Below are 24,067 nucleotides of genomic sequence, written 5' to 3' on the forward strand. Positions count from 1 at the left end.
AACAACAATTATAATAATAATGTAAATAATATTAACCACAATAATAAGCAGCATGTTGTAACTGAAAAGAGAATACACATACATACATATACATACATACATACATATACATACATACATACACATATACATACATATATGTGTATATATATACATACATATACATGTATACATACATACACACACATATACATGTATACATACACACACACACATGTATACATACATACACACACATGTATACATACACACACATGTATATATACATACACATATATATATACACATACATATATATATACATACATACACGTACATATATACACATATATATACACATACATATATATATACACACACACACACACACACACATACACACATACATATATATGTACATATACATATATATATATATCTATATATACATACACACACACACACACACACACATACATATACACATACATACATATATATGTATATATACTAATATATTTGTACATTTCAGAACTAAACTTTCAAAAGGCTATTAAGTGTTTAGAAAACTATATATAATGTAATTTTTTTGTATTGCACATAGTCATACTATCACATGTTTGGCTGTTGTAAGGACACGTTGCTTTGTTTTCAGGACTGCTTAAGTTACAAAGCAACTGCAGGACTGATCTTTGCAAAATAGCTGTACAATTGTGCATCTTGGTTGGTGTGTGTGTGTGTGTGTGTGTGTGTGTGTGGTGTATTTGAAGCTTTGATTCTCTGTCCGGCTCGACTGCACCCGACCTGACGGACTGTGCAGATCCGGTTCTGATTTCTCCAATCAGGTTGTGTTTCATGTTGGTTTTTTTTACTTCTTTATCCACAAAAAGATAACAGAATGAGAAAGTATGTGTTGTGCTAACAACCTGCCCTCCTCCCAGTAAACAAGTATCATTCAAATCCTCTGATCCAACTCTTGTTGTTATGAGAGGAAACTCACTGAATGTCAGGACTACAGTGACGCTTTAATAAGAATCGGGCTCAATAAACGCTGCAGTGGTTCAGTCTTCGATCAGGCGGGAACTAAATCTGTCCTGGATTTTTAGAGCCCGATCCAAACTATGTACTCTGACTCTGTGGGTGATATTTGTGGCTGAGCTTTGAGACAGTCAGAATCGATAATTTTATGAACACAAGAATATCTGTAACAGCAACATGTGAGGGAGGAAGGTTGAATGAATGAATGGGGACACTGACATGGACCTGAAGTCTAACGCCCTTTTCACCCTGTATGACTGAGCACAAGCTGCAAGGAAGACGTGAGTGTGTGTGCACGTGTGTGCGCGTGTCTTTGTAGCTTATTTTGCAGCAGCTGTTGAAGAGGTGAAATCACCGAGTAAACTGGTTCCACTCAATGTTTGAGTGTAAAGCAGCTCAGGTAGAACAGGAAGTAGCTCCTGTGTCAAAGGTCACCGTGGAGGCGTTTCAGTCGTCCGTAAGACCAAGGGTGGAAGGAATGGGACAGGAAACCGCTGAAGCAGCTCTCTAACTTGAAATCCAGACATCCTTACATTCCCGTGATTCAACCTGTTCACTCTCTGAGTCTCGCTCTTCATCACTTCACCCTCGATGCATTCAGTCACACACAATGTGTCTTGGTCCCGGGTCAGGGGAGTTTTGTGTTTAAAGTCATCGCGGACGCACTTTAGATTCCACAAGGTGGCGACGTTCACCCATCCTGCTCCCGCAGCTCAACAATCACACCCAGACATGTCAGATAGTCACACCTGTGTAGCATGCACACATCTACACACAGACACACAGACGACGAGCAGTGGGAGGCGGGAGGGTCACGAGCTGAACCGTGAATGCGTGTGCAGCTCTACACATACACCGGCTCACATCCCTCCCCCTGCTCGCCCTCCTCCTCTTCATCGTCATCGTCCTCCTCCTCTTCGTCTTGCTGCTCCTCCTCCTCGTCCTCTTCTGGGCCCACGCTGGCGGCTCCAGTGACGCCTGGCGGCCCCACGCTGGCCTCCAGAGGTTTCGGGTAGCGGAAGGGACATCCGTTGTCGTCGAAGAACCTGCGGAAGGTGAACTCATAGAAGGCGTGCTCGGGGTGCTTCCCGTGCGGCGAGCAGAGCGTGTCCAAGGCCCGGGTGCTGTCGCCGCTGTCGCTCCACGCCCCGGGACCGCCCTCCTCCTCCACTGGGTCGAAGTTGGACGTGTCCATGGGGTGGGCGATCTTGGGGCGGTAGGGCGCCGGCTGCTGCCGCAGATTGCTTGAGAAGTCCGTCTGGGAGAAGAAGGGGTGAGCCTTGATCTCGCCGGCGCCGTTGGCCCCCAGACGATCCTCCGCAGAGCAGCAGAGACGGCCGATGATGTCGACGGCCTCGGGGCTCAGTTTGACCTGCGCTGGCACCTGCAGCGTGCTCTCCCAGTTAATCACCTGCAGGGGGATACACCAGGTTACCACAGTGACAGTAAAATCAGATGCCGGTTATACTTTCAAAATCACACATATCTGTTAATAATCTGAAGGGTTCTCAGCTTTTAAGATAATTCTTTATATCGGAAACCGTATTTGACTGAAATAACTTCTCAGATTCACTCAATCACTTTTCTGCGACTTTCCACTATACATCCAAGTCTGGCTCCGCCCACCTTTTGCTCAGCTTAAGTCTTTGCAGGAATTATAGTCTAGAAACCCTGTTTGCACGTTTGCTCAGCCGATCTGACGGATGGACCATTCAGCACAGGGCTGGTTATGTGCAATGACGTTGAAGTTGAGTGTTTGTTTTGAAATGTAGTTCCAACAATGGCGGCGGCGGCAGATTGAGATGAAGCGATGCGAACAGTTGCAGTACTCTGCTCACATTAGAGGAGGGTCTCTGTTGTTTATATCTTGGTGAGTTTTGGTACATAAAATGTGTCAAATGCTACTTGGTTCAAGGCTGCTCCAATAGTTTCAAAATAAACCTGAGCTCTGCGCCCATTTGGAAGCAATGACTGGAAACAGTAGTCAGTGAAGCATGGCCAGATCCATCTCTTCACACCGTGAATATAGTTCTGGTGAGGAGACATTTTTCCACTTTTTGTCCCCCACTTATAATCGAACATTTGTCTGTATGATACAGTTTAAAGATCCAGCACAGCTTCTGAGTGAAGCTTGTGGTGACAGTTTTCTTGTCATCTACAACTTTGACTTTTGCATCTTTGTATTTCACTTGTTTTTTGTCACGTTGTTACAGAAACAGCTTGTGTTTTCTAAACCGTCAGGATGGCTGCATTCCAGGATTCGGATGGACTGACTGTTTACCAGAAGACACACGGACTCATTTATTGGACATCGTTTTTATAGCCTGTTATCATGCCAGGTTTGAGATATGACATAAAAATATGATTCCGCTTGCTGTGACCTGATGTCCTCACTGTTTCATTAACCACGTCTCCGGCAGATGGCTCACACTGCTCTGTCTCACTTTTATTTGACTTTGTGTCATTAATTGGTACAACCCGATTTCATTGCTCTCATGTGGCCCCAAAAAACACAACTAAAGGAGAAAATACTGCCCAGGTTTGATGAATTGTTGGTGAACACGATGTCTGAAGTCACAGTCACACCTGCTCATAACAGTTTATGCATATAGAGTATAAGGTGGCCCTGTTCCACTGTCCTGGGCTGCTGCAGCTAAACCGTCTCTGTGACACACGGCTGACATTCATTGGTCCATTAATCAGTGATTTAAATTTGACATCACAGCAGGGACGTTGTTCTTCTTCACTGACCTTAATCTGAGTCTCGGTGGGTGTGGGGGCAAGGAAGGGTGGCTGTCCCACCAGCATCTCAAACAGGATCACTCCAACGCTCCACCAGTCACACAGCTGAGTGTAACCTGCACACGTACACGCACACACACACACACACACACACACACACAGGTCAGGTCATTGTGGTAAAACCACAAACATACAGATCAGTCCAGTACCAGAAGTAGTTATACAGGCTCATTGATCTATAATGAGACAACAACTCTGATGTTTAAGTGCTGACCTGATGAACAGTGTAAAACTATTTATACAAAACTCTACAATGGAGCTCTACAGGAGCGCAAACAACAGGATTTAATTAAAGGTAATTGTTGCCACTTAAACATCACAGCCATTGTTTCATTTATCGTTTATTTATAAACAAACAAACAGGAAAGAGTAAGAGTAACGATTAAGTAGCCAGTTAGAAGTTTTGCTGGCCAGACACTTTAAGATAGCTGCATGCAGCTGTATCTGCAGCACTTATCTGTCTCACTCTCGCTCACCTTTGCGCAGCAGCACCTCGGGTGCGATGTAGTTGGGTGTTCCCACCAGGGAGTGAGCCAGGCAGCGCTGGTGCTGCCGGTTGGCGCGTTGCTCCAGCGTCATCAGCCGGTCGCCGCAGCGGCAGTTGGACACGTCATCCCAGAAGTCACTGGGCTCCATGCTGTCCTGTCGGATGTGGCTTCCTGGACACAGACGAAGAGGGACAATGTTCACGTGGAAAACGATGCTGAACAATGACCAGCAGTTCTTAGGTGCCCTTGAGCAAATCACTGATTGACCAGTAAGTCTGATTGCACCTGCATGCTCACTTAGTTTTGCCTGAAAAAGACTAAAGGTTAATGCTAGGATATATACATGAAATATGACTCTATCAGAGATGAAAAACATCCCCACAGCATGATGCTGCCACCACCATGCTTCACTGTATTGTGTGCAGAATTTTGAGGAAAAAAATGAATTTAATCCATTTTGGAATAAGGCTGTAATATAACAAAATGTGGAAAAAGTGAAGTGCTGTGAATACTTTCCGGATGCACTGTATATGTGCAGGTGCATGTTAAGAATGTTTGTCCACGGAACACAAGAGGAGCACTAAAGCCAACCGCCTCACCTTTCTGGTAGTACTTGGAGTTGTGCGTCCAGCGGAAGCCTGTGCACAGACCGAAGTCAGTGAGCTTGATGTGTCCGTCCAGGTCGATGAGGATGTTGTCCGGCTTGATGTCGCGGTGGATGAAGCCCATCTTGTGGACACTCTCGATGGCCAGCGTCAGCTCGGCCACGTAGAAGCGTGCCAGGGGTTCGGGGAAGACCCCCATCCGGATGAGCAGGCTCATCATGTCTCCTCCGGGGATGTAGTCCATGACAAAGTAGAGGCTGTCTCGGTCCTGGAAGGAATAGTAGAGACGCACCACCCACTCGTTGTCGGCCTCCGCCAGGATGTCGCGCTCCGCTTTCACATGGGCCACCTGCAATAAGGGAGGTACTTAGTTTGGCCTGTTTGTGCCTCTTTTTTCTGTCTGTACAAACCTAACAAGAATAATTAAAAGCCTCAATTTAACTGGTCCTGAAAACCAAAACACTTTAATACAAATAAAAATCACCTGGTTGCGGTTGAGCACGTCTTTCTTGCGCAATGTTTTCATGGCATAAAGTGCACCAGTGTCCACCTTGCGTGTAAGACACACTTCACCGAAAGCACCAATACCCAGCGTCTTGATTTTGACAAACATGGACTTGTCCATTTTGGCGCGGCGTAGCCTGTTGTAGTTGGACTCTTTCTGGTTCAGCATCTTCCTCATCTGCTCCTGCTCTGCCTCCGATAGGCCAGCCTGCGCAGGGAGGAGAGAGGTTGGAGAATAAATAATGACAACTCAAACCTTTTCAGAAAGCAGAAACGGCTTAAAATCAAGAAACAAATTACCATGATTATTAATGACCCGGGAATGTGGCGCGAGCTGAACCCAACGCTCTGCCTTTTGCTGTCTAACTGAACTGTTATTTAAGCGTCTGGGTCGAGCTGTGGTTTCTCCACTTAAAAACGCTTTTCAATCATTTTAAAGAAAAAGATCAGAAGCCAAAGTAATAATTCAAGACATGCCCCTGCAAACACAAGTGGGAACTCACTGACTCTTCGTTCCTAGACAAAGGTCTTGTTGTCTAAAACAAAGTCCTGCGGGAGAATTCTCAGGATGACAACCTCTCAGGCGTCACTGCTCCGTCCATTATCATACTTATCTCCTGTACTGACCTGAGAGCTGCACCGGGGCTTTTTAAGGGTTTAGCATCATTTAATGCTTTTTTTTACAACCATTTTTCAAAACATGTTGAAGAGAATCTTCATTGGTATTAGCCATCGGTTTAGTTTTCTTTAAATGTACTACAAGAATCAAGACAGGGTCATCTTCACAGTGGATAATTTGCTGTCATTATATTATTGTTTTACTCAGCTGATGAATCCAGGATGTCTGTGCACTGATGGCTGTTTACTCTGCTGAAATGCCTCACGTATTAATCTAAACTTGGATTGTTTGACAAATGTTCCTTCTTACAAAATAGTCACGACAATCATGAAGATGTTCACATAAAATATGTTTATTCAGCCGGTTTGGTGGAGCTCAGCTATGTGAAAATATGTTAAAGTGTCCACTTTCATTTGTCAAAGTAGCTCTCAGAAGAAAAAAGGTTGGAGACCCCTGACATAAAGAATGGGCAAGCCATATTTTCTACTTTAATGGATGTCAAACACACACTGTGTTATTTTATATTATTCTGAAATGGGTCATAGCAGCTTCCTGGAATTTATAATAAAAAAGTGTTCAGACACACTTTAGTATCCGTTTAAAAATGATCTGCCAATTTCTAGTCAATAGGCGGAGACGTCATATCACTGGTGTGTTTCACTGAATTTAAAGATGTTCCCTTGTAAAGCCAAAAGTTTAAGTCCATTATAAGGCTCTATACAATAGCAACAGTGATGCAAATTCTATGTAAGGTATGTATAGTCTTATATAACCATCACATAGAATCATTTACTGTGTTGTGAAGTGTTGTCTTACCTTGGACATCTCTTGTTCGAGCTGCAGCCTGCGGTTGAGTTTCTGCTGGTAGGTCTTCATCACGTTCTCTATGTGCTGCTCCATGTAGAACTTGAAGGCGAAAGGCGAGTAGGTTTTGATGCGTGACTCCCTTTTCTCCTCGTCTCGACCGTTCTTCCTCACGGGAACGGGGGACGTCTGGATTTGCTTCTTGTCTTTCACTCCTTTTTCTCCCTTCCCCATCTTTGTCTTCTCCTTCACCTGCTGGCTGTCCTCGGCCTTTCCGCTCCCTCCGCTGCCGCTGCGTGTGCTTCTGGCAGCAGTGCTGCTGAGATCCTGAGCTCCACACATGGCCCCGGCTCCTTCCAGGGCCCCTGGCTCACCGGCTGCCCCGGACATGAGCAGATTTTTGGGGTAAGGCGGCGGCGGGCAGCGCGGCTCCTGAGCAGGCTCCAGTGAGTAAGTCTCCTCTGGCATGTAGGCCAGAGGTTCTGTTGCATCCTGGGCCTGAGCAGTCAGCCAGCTGGGGTGACACGGGCCCACAGCTGTCTTGGGCTCCGGCCTCATCACTCTGATACTCTTGACTGGCTGTTGGATGGGTGGGGATGTTACAGCCGTGATGGTGTTGGGGGGACCCAGCGAGGGGTCTTGTTTCCCACCTGTGGGGGGTGCAGCCATCGCAGGCCGGACTCCGTTTGGACCCGCAGAGCGACTGTTGAAGGAGTTGGTTCTGCTCGGGACACGTACCTCCCCTCTAAATGGACCTTGGGGCTGGGGTTGCCTGGCTGGAGGGGCCCCCTCAGGGCCTGGAGGCCCCGCCCAGTGGTGCTCATACAGGTCCAGGTTGAGGCTGGCCCTGGAGGGTGTCATCAAGCCCTGCGGCAGATCTGAGAAGTCAGGGCCCATGGCTGCCACCCCACCTGGGGACCGGGACATCATGTGGACCTGGTGAGAGGTGGGGCTGGCCTGTCGGGGGTGGGAGAGAGGGGTGAGGTACAGATTAGCAGGGTATCCTCCACCTCCTCCTCCTGGCCCATTCTGACCCATGCCGCCCTTCCCCTGCATGTTGACGTAGTTGTCTGGAGGTGCCATGGGAGGCGGGGCCATCTTGTTCTGGAAGGAGGGGGTCCTTTTGACTCCGTAGCCTGCAGGCTCCATCATGTGCGCCCTGGCGTGGCCGTAGTCATAGTGCGGGCCTGGGACGGGGCCCCCAGGTGGCTGTGGCTGCAGCTGCAGAGGCTGGCCAGGGACGTTGTAGCTCATCATGGGCCCGTGCTGCTCCATGCTGCCGGGGTAGCCCTTCTGCTGAGCCCCTGGGGGGTACATGGTGTTGGCTGGGTTGCTTTGGGTGGCCATCACTGGTGGGTAGGTGCCCATACTGGGAGGTCGGCCCATTGGGTTTCCCATTGCAGGGCCCTGTGCTGCACCAGACGGGGGCATCATGTAGTTCATAACAGGGGGAGCGCTCATGTAGGTTCGGGGCATCTCCCCCTCTGGGCCGTACCCTGCTGCCCCCTCGTACATGGGAGCCCCCATCTGATGATACGGAGGCATGCCGCCGGCCTCACCTGAACCCTCCAACGTTGGCCGGTGGTCCATTGTGTTTGGCATGCCAGCTTTTCCTATGAGCACATAAATATAAATACGTGTAGTGAAGCGAAATGAAGAGCATTTAAAATCCATTTGTCAAAGTCAACCTGCCGTGGTTGTATTTGTACCTGGTGAAGTCTGCTTGATGACTCGGACGATGAGCTCATTGCGAGGGTCGAGGTAACTCATTTTGCTGATGTACTCTAAAGCTGCTTCGATGTTCCTGCTGCCCGTCTGCTTCAGCGCCCGGACAGCCATCTCCTGTGAAGCACCCAGAAACAAAAGATCAGTTACATTTTTTTTGACAAACTCTTTTCTTTAATCCCTGTCTGATGAAGTAACCAGAAAAACATGGTTACAGTGGTTAACTTTCAATTTAATAATAATCCTATTACCTTTTAAACACATTACTGAACACATGCAAACAGTCTCGCCAAACACACGAAACCCAGCATATGCATGTCTTCAACACACATGAACATATAATGATGCTTTAAATGTGTCCACGTAGGAGCTACCAATAAAAAACCCACACATTAAAAACAACAGTAGGTGCTCCAGCACCTGCATCCTCTCCACTTGGGCTCACATACCAGTGACTTCCTCTACCAGTCACAATAACACACAAAAACATACCATGGGAGGAATGTAAGTGTACGAGGATCAAAACATTAAATATGCAGTGAAACAGACTGACAGGTTTATTATTAAAACACAAAATGTAAATTGTAAAGGCGACGAGTGAGTACATCCTGATTCAAAGAAAACTCTGAGCCGAGGTAATTATAATACCATCGCATGATCATTTATAATGGGGGCACTTATTTCATGTGAATGATTCAGCTGAAGCCTGGCAGCAGGGTGTGGTCCAGTGTGGGCGTCAGTGACACGAGTAGAAAGCTGAAAATGACCACGAAGCAATCATTTTAATGGACTTTATTGAAGTTTGTCCAAGTTTTAGCCCATTTATCATTCACTGCAGAAACGTAGAATCGCTGAGCACCGTTTTCCAAACTGTACTGGAGCATCTTAAGACTTTAGCATTCATCTGTTCTTCCTTTCCTTGTTTAGTTAATTTGAGGTTGAGAACCAATAGAGACTCAAAACTGACATGAAATCACAGTGAATATCAAGAAACCTATATTTTGAGTCACTGTCGGGTTGTCAAATTGTGGTAATGAAATTAAAAACACAGGCAAACAAGCAATAACACATGGATGTTGTGCAAAGGATCATGGGAATATGGATGCACATTTCTTTAAAAGGTTTCTTTTTGGGAGCCAAATTTCAAATTTTAGATAACATCAATAATGCTCCATATCAATGAATAAAGTCTGGCAGATTTTCTTTGCATACGACATTAAAAACATTCAAATACCATAAAAAAAAGGATGAAGACTTGACTGAAGATCAAGACGATTGCATTCTTCTCCATGTTTGTGTAAAATCTCAGTTCATTTGTCTCCTCTCCGTCCATGCTCACACCCACAGGTGGAGCGCATGGAGCTCATCCCAAACCCAAAGACTTGTGCTCCAGGTGGGTCACTATAAAAGCCAGCGGTATGTAGGTCACCTATGTGAAAAATGTTGGTTAACCACTCTGGCCTTTTTCTATGCATCAGTCGCCGTGTAATTTATGGTTGAGAAAGGTCGGGGGAAAATGTGAAGGAGCAGACGTGCAGAGCATTCCTTTGGAGTTAACGGCCTTTCATTAAACAATATCAATCATTCTTCTGGGTCTTGTATTGAGTTAAAGCAAAGTATCTTAAACTCCACTCAGACTGCTTTACACAGACACAATAATCAGCTGAGGCTTTGATTTATGATCTGAAATATTGGGTTTCATCTCCAGATAATAAAATGAGGGAAACAAAAGCAAAACTGTCTTCGTGTCTATTCACAGCTCCATTACTTAATATGAAAGTGAAATAGGTCATCGCAGGGAATCAGCCCAGATCTTAACACAGCGTGTCATATCATGCACAATGTCTTTCCTGTTTGTATACACCACTTACACGACCTGATTTGTTAGTTTTTCCGTTATACAACAAAACGCAATGTATCCCTCACTGTTAACCCTGTCCTAAATCACATTATACTTTGTTTGAAAGCTCAAAGTCTCATGATTCAGAAACCATCCTAAAGAGACTAATACCATCAATAACAGTTTACTTTGTAATAATGAGTAGGAGTACACAGCGAAACGGTAGTTTCGTACCTTTTCTGTTGTTTATATGTGCACATACATGTTCAATGTGCAGCACACGGTTTTCACGGTAACAGTCCAACCAATAAAATGCCTCCAAACTTGACATCTTTTTTCGTGAAAAAGTTTAGGGCTTCATGTACCTGCTGATCATGAAGTAATATCAATGTATTAACACAATTTCTTCTAATAATAGCTCCTCCTTAAATTCACCTCATTAGTGTTCTCCATTGGAACACTGTCTTGCATATTTTGCAAAGCAGATGATATTATTTGACCCACAACTGCCTTTACCTTCCCGAACTTCATTTCTTTTTCATAAGTCAACATGTAAACAAAAGGGACATCAGCTCATGAGACAAACACAACACAAAGTCTGTCCTTCCTTCTCCGACACAGCAACCCACACCTAGATGAGGAAATCCCCTCGAATGGCATATGACCTCACTGCAAAGACATTTCAACTCAGACCTCTGCCCAGCTGCTCTGACACGGCTGTTCGGGCGCCCCTGCTGGCCACACGCAGGAACAACAGAAACAAATGAATTCCTCTTTTTACTTTACTTAATTAGATTAAGTCCTCGACCTTTTACAGATGATATTTGGTGTGTTTAATAATTCAGACACTCACAGGGCCGTGACGGGGAAATGAAACACCAAACTGACAGTTTTAAACCTCCTGCTTTAGATGTATAACCGAGATACACAAACATTTATTTATAGATCAATAACTAAATCCTGAGAAGAAAATATAGCTGTAGTTTTACACTAAATATTAAAACCCAGTGGTCTACCACTATGAAAACATAAGTAAATCGATGTATTAACTTCTGTGACCGCCTGTCCACACCTGCAGCACATTTCGAGCACTGCAGGCAGACAGACCTCTAACAAGAACCAGCAGCGCTGAGCACATTATTCCTCCTCTTAAATATTTACAATGGCTTCAGGATCATTTTCAATGATTTTAAGTGCTGCTGCAAGTTTATAAATCACTCGGCAGCCCAGCAGTCAGACAGCAGTGCCTCAAGTCACAGTTATAATGGTATAACTTCATTTTAACTATAATGCTGCACATAAATGGAAGAAACGCTGTAGTAATCTTTAACAGGCAGCAACTTTACATAAGCCTGGTTTTATCAGACCCAAATTCACTGTGTATATAACTATACTGGAAACTACATGTTAGATGTTGTTCTTGCTCTGGCTTCAATTCCTCGATATTCGCTGGCTTTACTACAACTATTCATATTGTTTCATCTACTTCTACCACCACCGCCATTTTTGAAACAAAAGCTCGACTTCAGCGTCACAGAGCCACCGGCCCCAGTCACTGATTGGTCCGCTCTTAAGAGCGATTGAAAAAACCTTCATGTGAAAAGGGTTTCCAGACTTTAATCATAGTGACAACAGAGGTGGTAAGAAATTGGTGGGCGGAACCAGAATAACTTTAGACGCTTTCAAATCAGAACAACTGTCCTGCTTTCTTTAATTTTATTTTCTCCGGTAAAATTTTTCCTGTGATATATTAAGTAAAGCTAATTACTAGACTGTAACATCACCAAAACTGTATATAATATTGTATTATTTGTCTTTTTGTATTAAATGTTACCATATTTACTTTGATTCATTTTAGCTATTTTGTCTCTTCCTTGTGTTTTAAATGTTGTCTTTGTCTAAATTAAAGCCATTTGAGTTGAATTTTTGTTTAAAATGTGATGTACAAATTTACCCTCTCGCCTTTTTATTTAATATCAGCATTAGTGATACCAGTAACCGTCTTGATTGTTGGTCACAAAATACCTCGATAAGAACATCAAAGATTTTCTATTATAAAACAATACAAAGGTCTATAATATCTTCTCACAACAGAAGAAACAAAATATGTCTTTGTCCTTAGAGTGCACGGACATGAAAGAACAACTGGAGAGAAGTTTCGTCCCAGAGGAGCCATTTTGCGACCCGACTTTTTCTGCGGTTTCTCAGACACACTGGCTGCCTTTATTTGTCAGGAGGAAACTAAATCAAACATAACGTGTTTCAAAGCAGGACTCAGAGCAACTGTGGGCACAGTCAGCTCTGAAAGCCAGGAAATGCCAAGGCCACACGCTTTCTATGCCTGGTGTGTGTGTGTGTGTGAGTTTGGTGTCCAAGCCTGCTGTCTTTTTTAAATCGCCTTCTGTTGCATCTGCATGTTCAGACACACAAACATTATTTTATGTCCCTGAACACAAGACTGACACCACACACACACACACACACACACACACACACACACACACACACACACACACACACACACACACACACACACACACACACACACACACACACACACGCGCACGGTTTCCTGTGTGTACGTGCAAATGTGTGTGTCTGTTACATTCCTCTGCAGCCAGCAGAGTGCTGGCTGCCAGAGCCTCCCTCTAATGTCACATTTTGTGCTTCTCTCTTCAGTCTTTCTACTTCGTTTGCTATCCTCTTTCTTTCAAATTTTGCTTTGGTAACTGAACATAGTATTACCAGACCACTTACTAGACCATTAAAAAGTATTCTATTTTGTCATTTGTCCTCTAATAGATGGTCAACAGAAAGCTGAAAGGAAATCCTAGGTGTGTAAAGGTATTGTGAAAGCATACCTTGAAAGTAAAACAGTGCACATTTTCAGACACCTTTCTTTCTGTGTTCACATGAAAAGTGCCACAAATAGTTGAGTGACAAATAAAAAAGGAAAGCTAGAGACAGAAGTTCAGCCCTTCCCGTCCACCCGTCCTGGGCGTGATTGCGACATCATCAGTTTCAGAAAGTTACAGAAATAGTCGAATACAGAGCCCTCTTATCTGAAGTGGGAAAGTAGTGGGGTTTCCCAAGTTAACTGACCAGTAGTAAAGTTGAGCTTCAGCCCAAAACGAATTGGAATGAACAAGGCAGACATGCTTTAGATGTTCTGAACAGCTGCACTCGAAGGTGGAGTGATACGGATAAAGGAGGTGGAGATGAACTACAGCTTCTTGTGTTACGTTTATTTCAACACATGGAAAAAGAAAAAGAAAAAGAGGAGTTGAGAGGGAAGCTATAATCACCGCCTCACAGTTCTATGTCTCTGCCAAACAGTCAAGTTGCAGTTTTATATCCATGTCTGTCCAGACTCATATAATATATGCAGTAAAGACTTTGAAGGAATCCTTATACGTGTTCACATGCGTGGCTAATAAATCTGATTGACAGGAGGCAATTCTTTAAATATGGTTGTTGCTGCAAATAAGCTATTTATTCTAAAGTTTGGCTTCTTCACAAGCATCTTCAACGCAACAGCTCAGAGGATCTATACAGTCATCACAGTTTGAAGGTGGACGCCAAAGATTAGTGTCACCAGTTTAGTACCCGGCCAAATGTAAAGGTGTTCCCCCGAGACAATTTAGAAATATCAAGTACATGAGAATGGGTCGACACGAGGTCACAATGAGCTTTGACCACCAAAATCGAATCAGTTCATTGTAGAGTTTGAATGAACGTTTGTGCCACCACTTCAGATGGAGCCTACATACACCTTTAAAACCCTCAGTGACCGAGAGGAAATATGCCGATAAATATCAACATATTACAACACAGGATAAAATAATTTAAGAAAAATAAATAGATACAAATACAAAAATGTGTATACATGATAAGAGGAGATGCAGTTCAGCATTTAAAATGTAAAAGTAATGGAGACAGTGGCGAAGTTAAAAGAAAAAAAATTATGTGCTCAGCTAAAACTGCTCTGTTGCTGCTTGTGACTAACAGTCTAATTATTCTGAATGTGCTTCATAATCAATGACTCTTGAGAATCATTATTTTAGTTGCCTGATTCACAGTATAATAGTTTGTAATCAATAAAAGGCAAAAACTCTGACAGAACAGAATTAAAAAAATTCATCAGACTGATAATGACGAGAAACATTAAAGACAAAACAGCTGTCCTCATCTCCTCCTCTCAGTCATAGGATTTTCTTCTATCCCATAATAATAAACCAGCACTTGTAATAAACCCAAGTTATTTTGTTTAAAACAACTTCCAACATCTTGGCGGACATGAAACAGCTCTAAGACACAAAGCTGCATTAAAACTCAGATTTATTGAACCATCAGCACAGCAACCATCTTGGATTTGTCACTGTCTCTTCCTCTCTTGGATCACTGTTGCTGTCTGTGTGTGTGTGTGTGTGTGTGTGCACACACAGTGGAGGCCGGCCCGGTGACCCCGGTTGTCATGGCGACAGATGTTCCTCTCTCACATTCCTAGGCCCAGGAAGCAGGAATTCAAGCTATTCCCAATCAGGACAGACTGTGACTCCCATCTCCCTTCCTTTCTCTCTCGGTCAAAAATACATGGGCCACATTTGCACTCCTGTCATAATGGTATAATGGTCGCAGGCCGCAAGCCGCCGAGCTCTCCCAAACACATAATCACCGGCCTACAAACTCTACACAGACACACAAACTGCTCTGACATGTGACTTACACACACAAACACACACTCTTTCTCTTTGCGAATATTATCCAGAATGTTTGTTTTTTTACTTTATTTTTGACCCAATTCTGAGACACATTCTTGAACGGGACCCGGCAAATCAAAGCCATATGCAGGACGCTCAGGAGCACTAAGCAGATGGGACGTTCAAGAGAGAGACATCCAGGCATCCTTCCCATGTAGAGAGCTGCAAAAACTCCTCTGTAGGTAAAACAAGTGCACCAGCACGTTTAAGTGAGGCTACTCCTTACTTACAAATCATTACAGCCTCTACCCCTGCATACAACACATGAAGGCAGCACATACAGGGCATCAGAGTCCCATCCTGTTGGCCTCATCTTTACATAAACACCACAATGTTTGTTTGCTCACACGTTGAATGCTTTAATGTGCTTAGCCTGCACAGGATTCCTGTCCAGCTGCAGTTTGTCCTGCAGGTACAGTAGATCTGCTGTGAGGATGGCCCAAAAGCTTAGGGAGGAATTAAAAAAAAAAAAATAATAAAAAAAAATCCTTCCCTTCACTTCCTTTCCTTCCCTGTCATCTCCATGCCTGGTATGCCACCCCCACCCTTGCTCCCCCTCCAAAACATTTCCTCCTTTAAAAAAAAGAAAAAGATTATGTAACAAGCCACATTGCTCCGTAATTTACAGCTGGAGAAGATGGGAGAGACAAAGAGGTGGATGAATATGAGGTTAGCTGATAAGAGCCGGGTTGAATAAAACAATAAAAAAAAAAAGGGGGACAGTTGGAGGAGAGGTGAAGAAGAAGGTGAGGAGGGCTCAAGGATGTGGTAACTAGCTGATATGCGGCCATGATGGCTCTCTGGAATGTGCCTCAAGAAGAGAAAAAAAGAGACTCAGAGCTCAGAGGCCAAAAAACATGGAGGATGTCTGTCAGGGGTTAAATCCATTACAGTTAAGATCTTTAATAGGTTATCACACACATGAGCAGGAAGTGTGTACAAAAGATTTTAAAAAAAAAAGCTGCATAAAGACTCACTGTAGTCTGTGTTTAAAATGTTGATTGGAAAAGCTCTGGTGTCATCATGAAACTAAAAATGACTGCATACCAATTCGGTGAGATATTACCAGTGTGTCATCGTGTTTTATCAGGACACTCATATCATTAATGACATCTGCTTTTCCTGCTAAGACATACTAAAATGTCTGCTGTGAAAAAGGTCTACTGACACCAGAGGCAGCTGAGAGAGAGAGAGAGAGAGAGAGAGAGAGAGAGAGAGAGAGAGAGAGAGAGAGAGAAAGACACAGAGACAGACAGACAGAGACACAGAGCGAGAGAGAGCGAGATAGAGAGAGAGAGTAATTGTGTCTTTGATATCAGGTACAAATAGTTGTATTTAAATGAGGTGTTTGAAGTGTTAAAGTGATTCCAGCCATGAAAAACACAGAATGACTGCAAAAGCAAAAGAAATCTGATCCCATTGAAATGAATAAATATTAATGAGAGATTATCAGCGAGGTAGTCAATGTCGTGGGAATAACAAAAAGATCAATAGATGAAATTATGGGTAGATGGCACGACATTAGGCAGAAAAAAAACGGCTTATGATAAAACATCAGCAAATAAAAGAGGCAGGACGGTGGATGAGATCCTCTAACAAACACCAGAGCTTTCTGTGATGAGCAGGTGACTTTTCATTCAGTATCAGGCGAGAACCTTATGAAGCTACCTGTGAATTCTGCGGAAACCTTTCAGCACCTGGGACAGCAAACCTGACTAGTGGGACTGGGTGGGATATCTCAAATCAGATTCACAGTGCACTGGTGGGACACTGAGGGCCTTTAGAGGTTCCTTACTTCATTTTGTTTGTCTTTTGTATTAATGAACTCAGAAAACAGACTTTCATTCATCCTCATGTGGTCAGTCATTTGGCCATTAGCTGTATCAGAATCAGAATATGCTGGTTTAAAAGATAACACGACACTGGGTTTTGTGAAGCAGCAGATCCGTCACTGCTCAACCTTAGAAGCTCTTAAAATGTGAATAAAAATAGTGCTGAAATCCTTAAGCTGTCTACAGTGAATTTACAACCCTTGAGAAGAGTCTGCTTTAAAAGTGCAACTGGTACATTATTAAAAAAAAATTATGAAAACCTTTAAGCAGTTTGGCTTAAAACAGAAATTCAACATTGATTATGATGCACTTTAAAAATCCTTGTGAACAAATGCTGTTCTGTATCCTCGCATTTCTTTTAGTACAACATGTGAATTTATTTTGGTGAGAACTTTGCCTGAAGCCCAGATTATCCATAGTTTGATTGGTATGCCATTACTGAATTTACTGTACTTCGATCTAGTCACATAACATCAACCAGTGAAATAAATTATTCAGAATGAGCATTCATAGTCAGAGCAGAGGAAAGACATTAACACAAATGTACAGACACAACCAGGGACAAAGACTCTGCAGCAGAGTCAGTCAGACAGAGCAGAAGCAGCAGAGGACAGGCGACATGTTGGGTGGTGGCTCGACTGCAGCAGAAGGAACTGTTCCACCCTGCTGGTGAATGCTCACTTCCTGTTTGTATTGACTGGACCTGCCCTGCTCATTCACAATGGTGGCAGCAATGGAGGTCGCCGAATCGAGGCTGCCACTGCGGCCTGCAAACCTCTTGCCAGTTTTTTTTTGGACAGATGTTTGAAATGCCCTGGATGAGCAGCGGCCTCCAAAATACATTTTCATGCTCTCCTGTCAGACCAAGAGTAGGTTTCTTATTCTATTCGTTTTATATCTGCGTGTTCACAGCAAAAAGTAGATACCGTATAAATAGAAAAAAAACCCAGCAGATTTGACTGGAAGCTGCGAATATGAAAGTTCAATTAAAACATGCTCCGTTCAGGTGTGGTTTTCATGTTTCAGCTGCACTCAAAGGATTGCTGCAGAAAAATCCTCCACTTTCCAAAACATCAACAATTACATAAGCTTCATAATGCTCAGCAATGCAACCAGAGAGGGTTTCTTCCCTCAGCTCCTGAAAGCACCCTGGAAACTTTCAACTTCTGTTTGTTGGCGTGTTGATCCTCATGTTGTCCAGTAAGTGCTCTTAAAACAACCATTGCTTTGTGTCAGCGAGCACATTCTGTCTGAAGAATAAAGCAGCCGTCTAGACACAACTGCTCTAACAGGCAGCCGATCATTAGGAAGTATCATCAGAGAGGTGTCTGAAGTAAAAGTCCCCTTTCTCTTTGGTGGAACTGCTATCAGCTCAAAGAATATATTAAAATAACTGGTTAAATCGTCAGTATATCATATGTTTGGTTTTTTTTATTATATATTTTCAATTGGCAAAGTAATAGTAGTGGAGTAAAAAGTACAATATTTGCCTAGTTACAAATGGAAACAAGTACGAGCACCTCTAAACTGTACTTGAGTAAAAGCGCCATGTCACTGGGATGAGCATTACGTCCAAGTTTCGAGTTTACATTTAGAAACATACCGTGCTATCAAAGTTTGCAAAGAATTCCAGCCATCCTGTCGGGGAACCAACGAGGGAACCTGAAACCGGGCTGAAGTGTTACCGGGCAAATCATGGACCGAGTTCAGCAGTCTCCTTTTCACTAGGGACGACTTTACTGGTGTCTCAGGCCTTCTACTGAATAAAACAAAACTAGGTCAAAACCGAGTATATGTCCGGACCTCGAATGAAACACCAGAGGGCTTCTCATTTCAAATGGAGGCTTTTCATTTCATTAGGCTGAGAGGAGCGGCAGCAGTTCTGTGGTCACTGTACCGGACAGTAGTGGTGAGGAGGGAGCTGACCCATAAGTTAAAGCTCTCTATTTACTGTCAGTCTACATCTCTACCCCTCACCAAAACTCGTGATTGAAAGAATGAAATTGCGGATCCTCTGAGACGAGCTTGGACAATTCATGGAGAGCAGGAACGTCTGGGCTTCTCTGTTCTCTGCTTTTACTGGACGGTTTAGTGAAGATGTGATGAGTTTTTCATTTGAAACAGATAGTTGCAGCATTCGGCTGACCGATAGTAAGCCTCTGATCACTCAGTCAAGGACTGACTTTGGGGTTCAACACGATGGCCACGAGATTCCAGTCCAGCAAGAAGTACAAACTGAACATACAAGCAAATAACTGCTGTCAATGTTATAAATAGAAACGTCTTTCAACACAGGTAAACAATGAAGGGGTGTTGCCCAAATCCACAGCTAACAAAAAAAAAGTAGTTTTTGTCAGGACAATCATCACAATACACGTGAACATGAATCCCAGGGGACAGCAGTTAAAGACTGTTGTGTCCACCTGTAATTCTCTGACCCTCTAATGTAGGACGCAGTCGGTCCGGGCACGGAAACAAGAAGCAGAGCAAAGGTCGTACAGTCAGCAAACACCCAGCGAACAGCGGCTCTTTGGTGCCGTGATAAGCTACAATCGATTTAGCTGCACGGAGCAGCCTCATAACGCTCCTTCCTCCTTCCTTCCAGCACTCTGCGGCCTTGAGCGGAGCATTCTTGACATACCGGCCTCCATCACGGGGGCCCGGCCTCCATCACGGAGACAGGCCTCCATCACGGGGCTCGGCCTCCATCACGGAGACAGGCCTCCATCACGGGGCTCGGCCTCCATCACAGAGACAGGCCTCCATCACGGGGCTCGGCCTCCATCACAGAGACAGGCCTCCATCACGGGGCTCGGCCTCCATCACGGAGACAGGCCTCCATCACGGGGCTCGGCCTCCATCACGGAGACAGGCCTCCATCACGGGGCTCGGCCTCCATCACGGGGCTCGGCCTCCATCACGGAGACAGGCCTCCATCACGGGGCCCGGCCTCCATCACAGAGACAGGCCTCCATCAGGGGGCTCGGCCTCCATCACGGGGCTCGGCCTCCATCACGGGGCTCGGCCTCCATTACGGAGACAGGCCTCCATCACGGGGCTCGGCCTCCATCACGGGGCTCGGCCTCCATCACAGAGACAGGCCTCCATCACGGGGCCCGGCCTCCATCACGGGGGCCCGGCCTCCATCACGGGGCTCGGCCTCCATCACAGAGACAGGCCTCCATCAGGGGGCTCGGCCTCCATCAGGGGGCTCGGCCTCCATCACGGAGACAGGCCTCCATCACGGGGCTCGGCCTCCATCACGGAGCTAGGCCTCCATCACGGGGCTCGGCCTCCATCACGGGGCTCGGCCTCCATCACGGAGACCGGCCTCCATCACGGAGACAGGCCTCCATCACGGAGACCGGCCTCCATCATGGGGCTCGGCCTCCATCACGGAGACCGGCCTCCATCACGGGGCTCGGCCTCCATCACGGAGACAGGCCTCCATCACGGGGCTCGGCCTCCATCACGGGGCTCGGCCTCCATCACGGAGACAGGCCTCCATCACGGGGCTCGGCCTCCATCACGGGGCTCGGCCTCCATCACGGAGACAGGCCTCCATCACGGAGACAGGCCTCCATCACGGAGACAGGCCTCCATCACGGGGCTCGGCCTCCATCACGGGGCTCGGCCTCCATCACGGGGCTCGGCCTCCATCACGGGGCTCGGCCTCCATCACGGGGCTCGGCCTCCATCACGGGGCTCGGCCTCCATCACGGGGCTCGGCCTCCATCACGGAGACCGGCCTCCATCACGGAGACCGGCCTCCATCACGGAGACAGGCCTCCATCACGGAGACAGGCCTCCATCACGGGGCTCGGCCTCCATCACGGAGACAGGCCTCCATCACGGGGCTCGGCCTCCATCACGGAGACAGGCCTCCATCACGGGGCTCGGCCTCCATCACGGGGCTCGGCCTCCATCACGGAGACAGGCCTCCATCACGGGGCTCGGCCTCCATCACGGAGACAGGCCTCCATCACGGGGCTCGGCCTCCATCACGGGGCTCGGCCTCCATCACGGGGCTCGGCCTCCATCACGGGGCTCGGCCTCCATCACGGAGACAGGCCTCCATCACGGGGCTCGGCCTCCATCACGGGGCTCGGCCTCCATCACGGAGACCGGCCTCCATCACGGAGACCGGCCTCCATCACGGAGACAGGCCTCCATCACGGAGACAGGCCTCCATCACGGAGACAGGCCTCCATCACGGGGCTCGGCCTCCATCACGGAGACAGGCCTCCATCACGGGGCTCGGCCTCCATCACGGAGACAGGCCTCCATCACGGGGCTCGGCCTCCATCACGGAGACAGGCCTCCATCACGGGGCTCGGCCTCCATCACGGGGCTCGGCCTCCATCACGGGGCTCGGCCTCCATCACGGGGCTCGGCCTCCATCACGGGGCTCGGCCTCCATCACGGGGCTCGGCCTCCATCACGGGGCTCGGCCTCCATCACGGGGCTCGGCCTCCATCACGGGGCTCAGCCTCCAGCCCTTTAAACACACGATCCGTCACTGGACCGGCTGCATTTTGGGATGACATGCTGTGATTTAATCGTTTGATTTAGTCGCCCCTGGAACGTTCCTCATTCACTTCACAGCGCAGCACCTTTCTGCAGAGAAGAGACTGAATAATACTGAAAAAAGAAAAGACTCAGAGGGTGTTTTGGCTGCTGTTCAGACTAGACATGCTTTAACTAGTGTAAGTTCAGTGTGACGATGGCACTGAAGTCAAAAATACAGACTTCCTCATTCATTTTCAGTGATCCTGTTTCAGGATGAATCTCTAGCAGCAGATTGTAGCAACAGCTTTGATGCAAAGACATGGTATATGATGAATTTGATATTTCCTTACACTAAACCTAATAAAGAGTGTAAAAGACGTTTTGCAATTTCACAGCATTACATCTGTTTTTTGGAAACCATGTTACAAATTTAACCCTTTAAAGCCTAAGCTGTAAATATGTCAAATAATAATGCTTTCAATTGTTTGAGGATATAATGCTGTGGTTTGATGTTGATGGGAGGTGAAGTGACCCCTGATTAACAGCATCCACATGACTCCTTAAAGCAGTGATTCCTGAAGGTCGAGTGAGTCGGACCCTCACTTCCCAAGAAATGCTCTCCCTCCTCCTCCTCCTCCTCCTCCACCTCCACAGACGTTTGATGGTGTACTTTCATTCCTCGTGGGACAGAGAGGAGGGAACGCCAAACAGCCCAGTTGGGAAATCCACCTGATATCTCAACATTTCAACACTCGAGGCCTCGTGTTATGTAACTGAAGCAACGATACACCCGTAGTACACCAACAAATAGTGCTCTTCCATGTTCGGACTCTTACTTATGCAGCCCAGGAGTTTTGACAGGGTAGTGTTGTTTCAATCTGCACTGACCGGAAATGACCTCGGCACATAACACATCACCCGCCAACATATCTGCAGCTTGAATTATTTTACCCAAAAATCAATGTTTTTGTGCCCTCAATTTAACACAGGCAATAAGCACACTGGTCCTTCTGTCCAGCAGCAGTAGTGAAAAAGAAACAATTTTGTGTGGTGTTCAACAACAGCTGTCATTTTGAAAATTCTTTACACTGGTGACCCCGCCCCTTTCTCTATGGAGCCAAGATGGCGACCGTTTAGGGTGGAAAGTGTCCAGAGTTTCACACTATGTTTTGAGTGTGTTTTGAGTGTGTTTTGAGTGCATCCTTGTTGTGCACTGCATGTTTCTGTACTTGACAGTGTGAACGCACTGATGCACTCAAAATGGTGACTGTTGGAACACAAGTACACCATTTAAAACACAGCATGAGTCTTGTGAGTGTTTCAAACATCCACACAGCTGGAATATAAAGACTCATTTGTTTAGTCCACAAAATAATTTGGTCTTGAGGACATTCCCACCCATTCACAATCATTTATTTCTTATTTTACTTTGATTGGGATAAAAGATTTGGATAAAGGCAGCTTTCATAAATTTTCTTCCAGTTAATTCGGTTAATTTAATATTACCTTTAAATGAGTCTGACTTATGTCTGATTTACAACACTGCCTGCAAGGCAGGAATGCCAAAGAGATGGTTATCTTGGTGTAAATGAAAAAAAAAAAAAAAAAAAAAAAAAAATGTGCCCAACCAAAGCGTATTCTCACACAGCTGTGTGAAACCCTCGTCCTCTCTGGCTCACCTGGTCACAGCCGGCGTTCACCAGCTCCTGCAGCATCTGCCGATTCACCTCCCCGGCGCCCGCTGGGTGTCCCGACCCGGAGGACGGACCCGACTCGTTGGCGAAGGGCATGAGGGACTTGCGGATTTCCCGCAGGGCATTCTGGTAGTTATTGAACTTCTGCGGGGGTCGGAGCTGCTGCTGTCGGCTGGCCGTGTCTTTCCCGCTCTTGCAGTCCGCCCCTCTGCCTCCCTCGGTCCGAGAGCTGCCTCCGTGCAGGGCCTGGCTCACCAGCTTGGCCGGCTGCTTCAGGCCCTCCTTGATCTCCTGAAGCCGCTGCCTCGTGTTGCCCACATACGGGGCGGCGGGGAAAGTCTTGGGCCTCATGGCCTCAGTGCCCAGGGCAGGCACCTATTATAAGAGGGAAACACACACACTCACGCGCACGCACGCACGCGCACACACACACACACACACACACACACACACACACACACACACACACACACACACAGGCACTCGCTCCTCTACACCCTCCAAAAGATCCCTTTCACACTGGCTGACCTAAATAGATAAAGAGCCTTCAGGAGCACAGGTCGGAGGCACAGTTCTAGGAGTCCTCCTCTACGTCCCGTATTTGTTTGTGTCTGACTTTTGTTGTTTGTGATTCCTGCTGATGACGGCGAGGCGGGATACTACAGGCATTTCATGGTGTGACTTTTCAAAGCTCGGGTTCCAGCTTATTCCAGGAAATGCAGCCGGTCACGAGGGCACCGCGGAGCCAAACCATGATGATGCCACTCTGCGCCTGTGGAGGAAGAGATGGAGTTAGACCATGGAGACAGCGGTCATACATGGTGCTCGTGTTTTTCAAAATGCATCCCAGGCTGTTCAAATTTTCAGC

The 24,067-nt window shown here is 46.1% G+C and overlaps 1 protein-coding gene across 1 annotated transcript; it reads right to left on the minus strand.

Moving 5' to 3' along the window:
* Window positions 1–345: 345 nt before the first annotated feature.
* Window positions 346–23,897, minus strand: lats2 (large tumor suppressor kinase 2). The gene is made up of 8 exons (XM_069155053.1): window positions 23,185–23,897; window positions 8,549–8,681; window positions 6,852–8,452; window positions 5,397–5,624; window positions 4,907–5,261; window positions 4,296–4,478; window positions 3,769–3,875; window positions 346–2,428 (listed from the first exon to the last, which is right to left on the minus strand). Exons 1-8 carry the CDS (start codon window positions 23,548–23,550, stop codon window positions 1,862–1,864), a joined length of 3,540 nt encoding a protein of 1,179 aa, XP_069011154.1. The 5' UTR covers window positions 23,551–23,897; the 3' UTR covers window positions 346–1,861.
* Window positions 23,898–24,067: the final 170 nt, after the last annotated feature.

The sequence above is a fragment of the Embiotoca jacksoni genome, unplaced genomic scaffold (genome assembly GCF_022577435.1).
Source record: "Embiotoca jacksoni isolate LCO1_2020_lvr unplaced genomic scaffold, fEmbJac1.0.p SCAF_2, whole genome shotgun sequence".
In the NCBI taxonomy this organism is placed as follows: Eukaryota; Metazoa; Chordata; class Actinopteri; family Embiotocidae; genus Embiotoca; species Embiotoca jacksoni.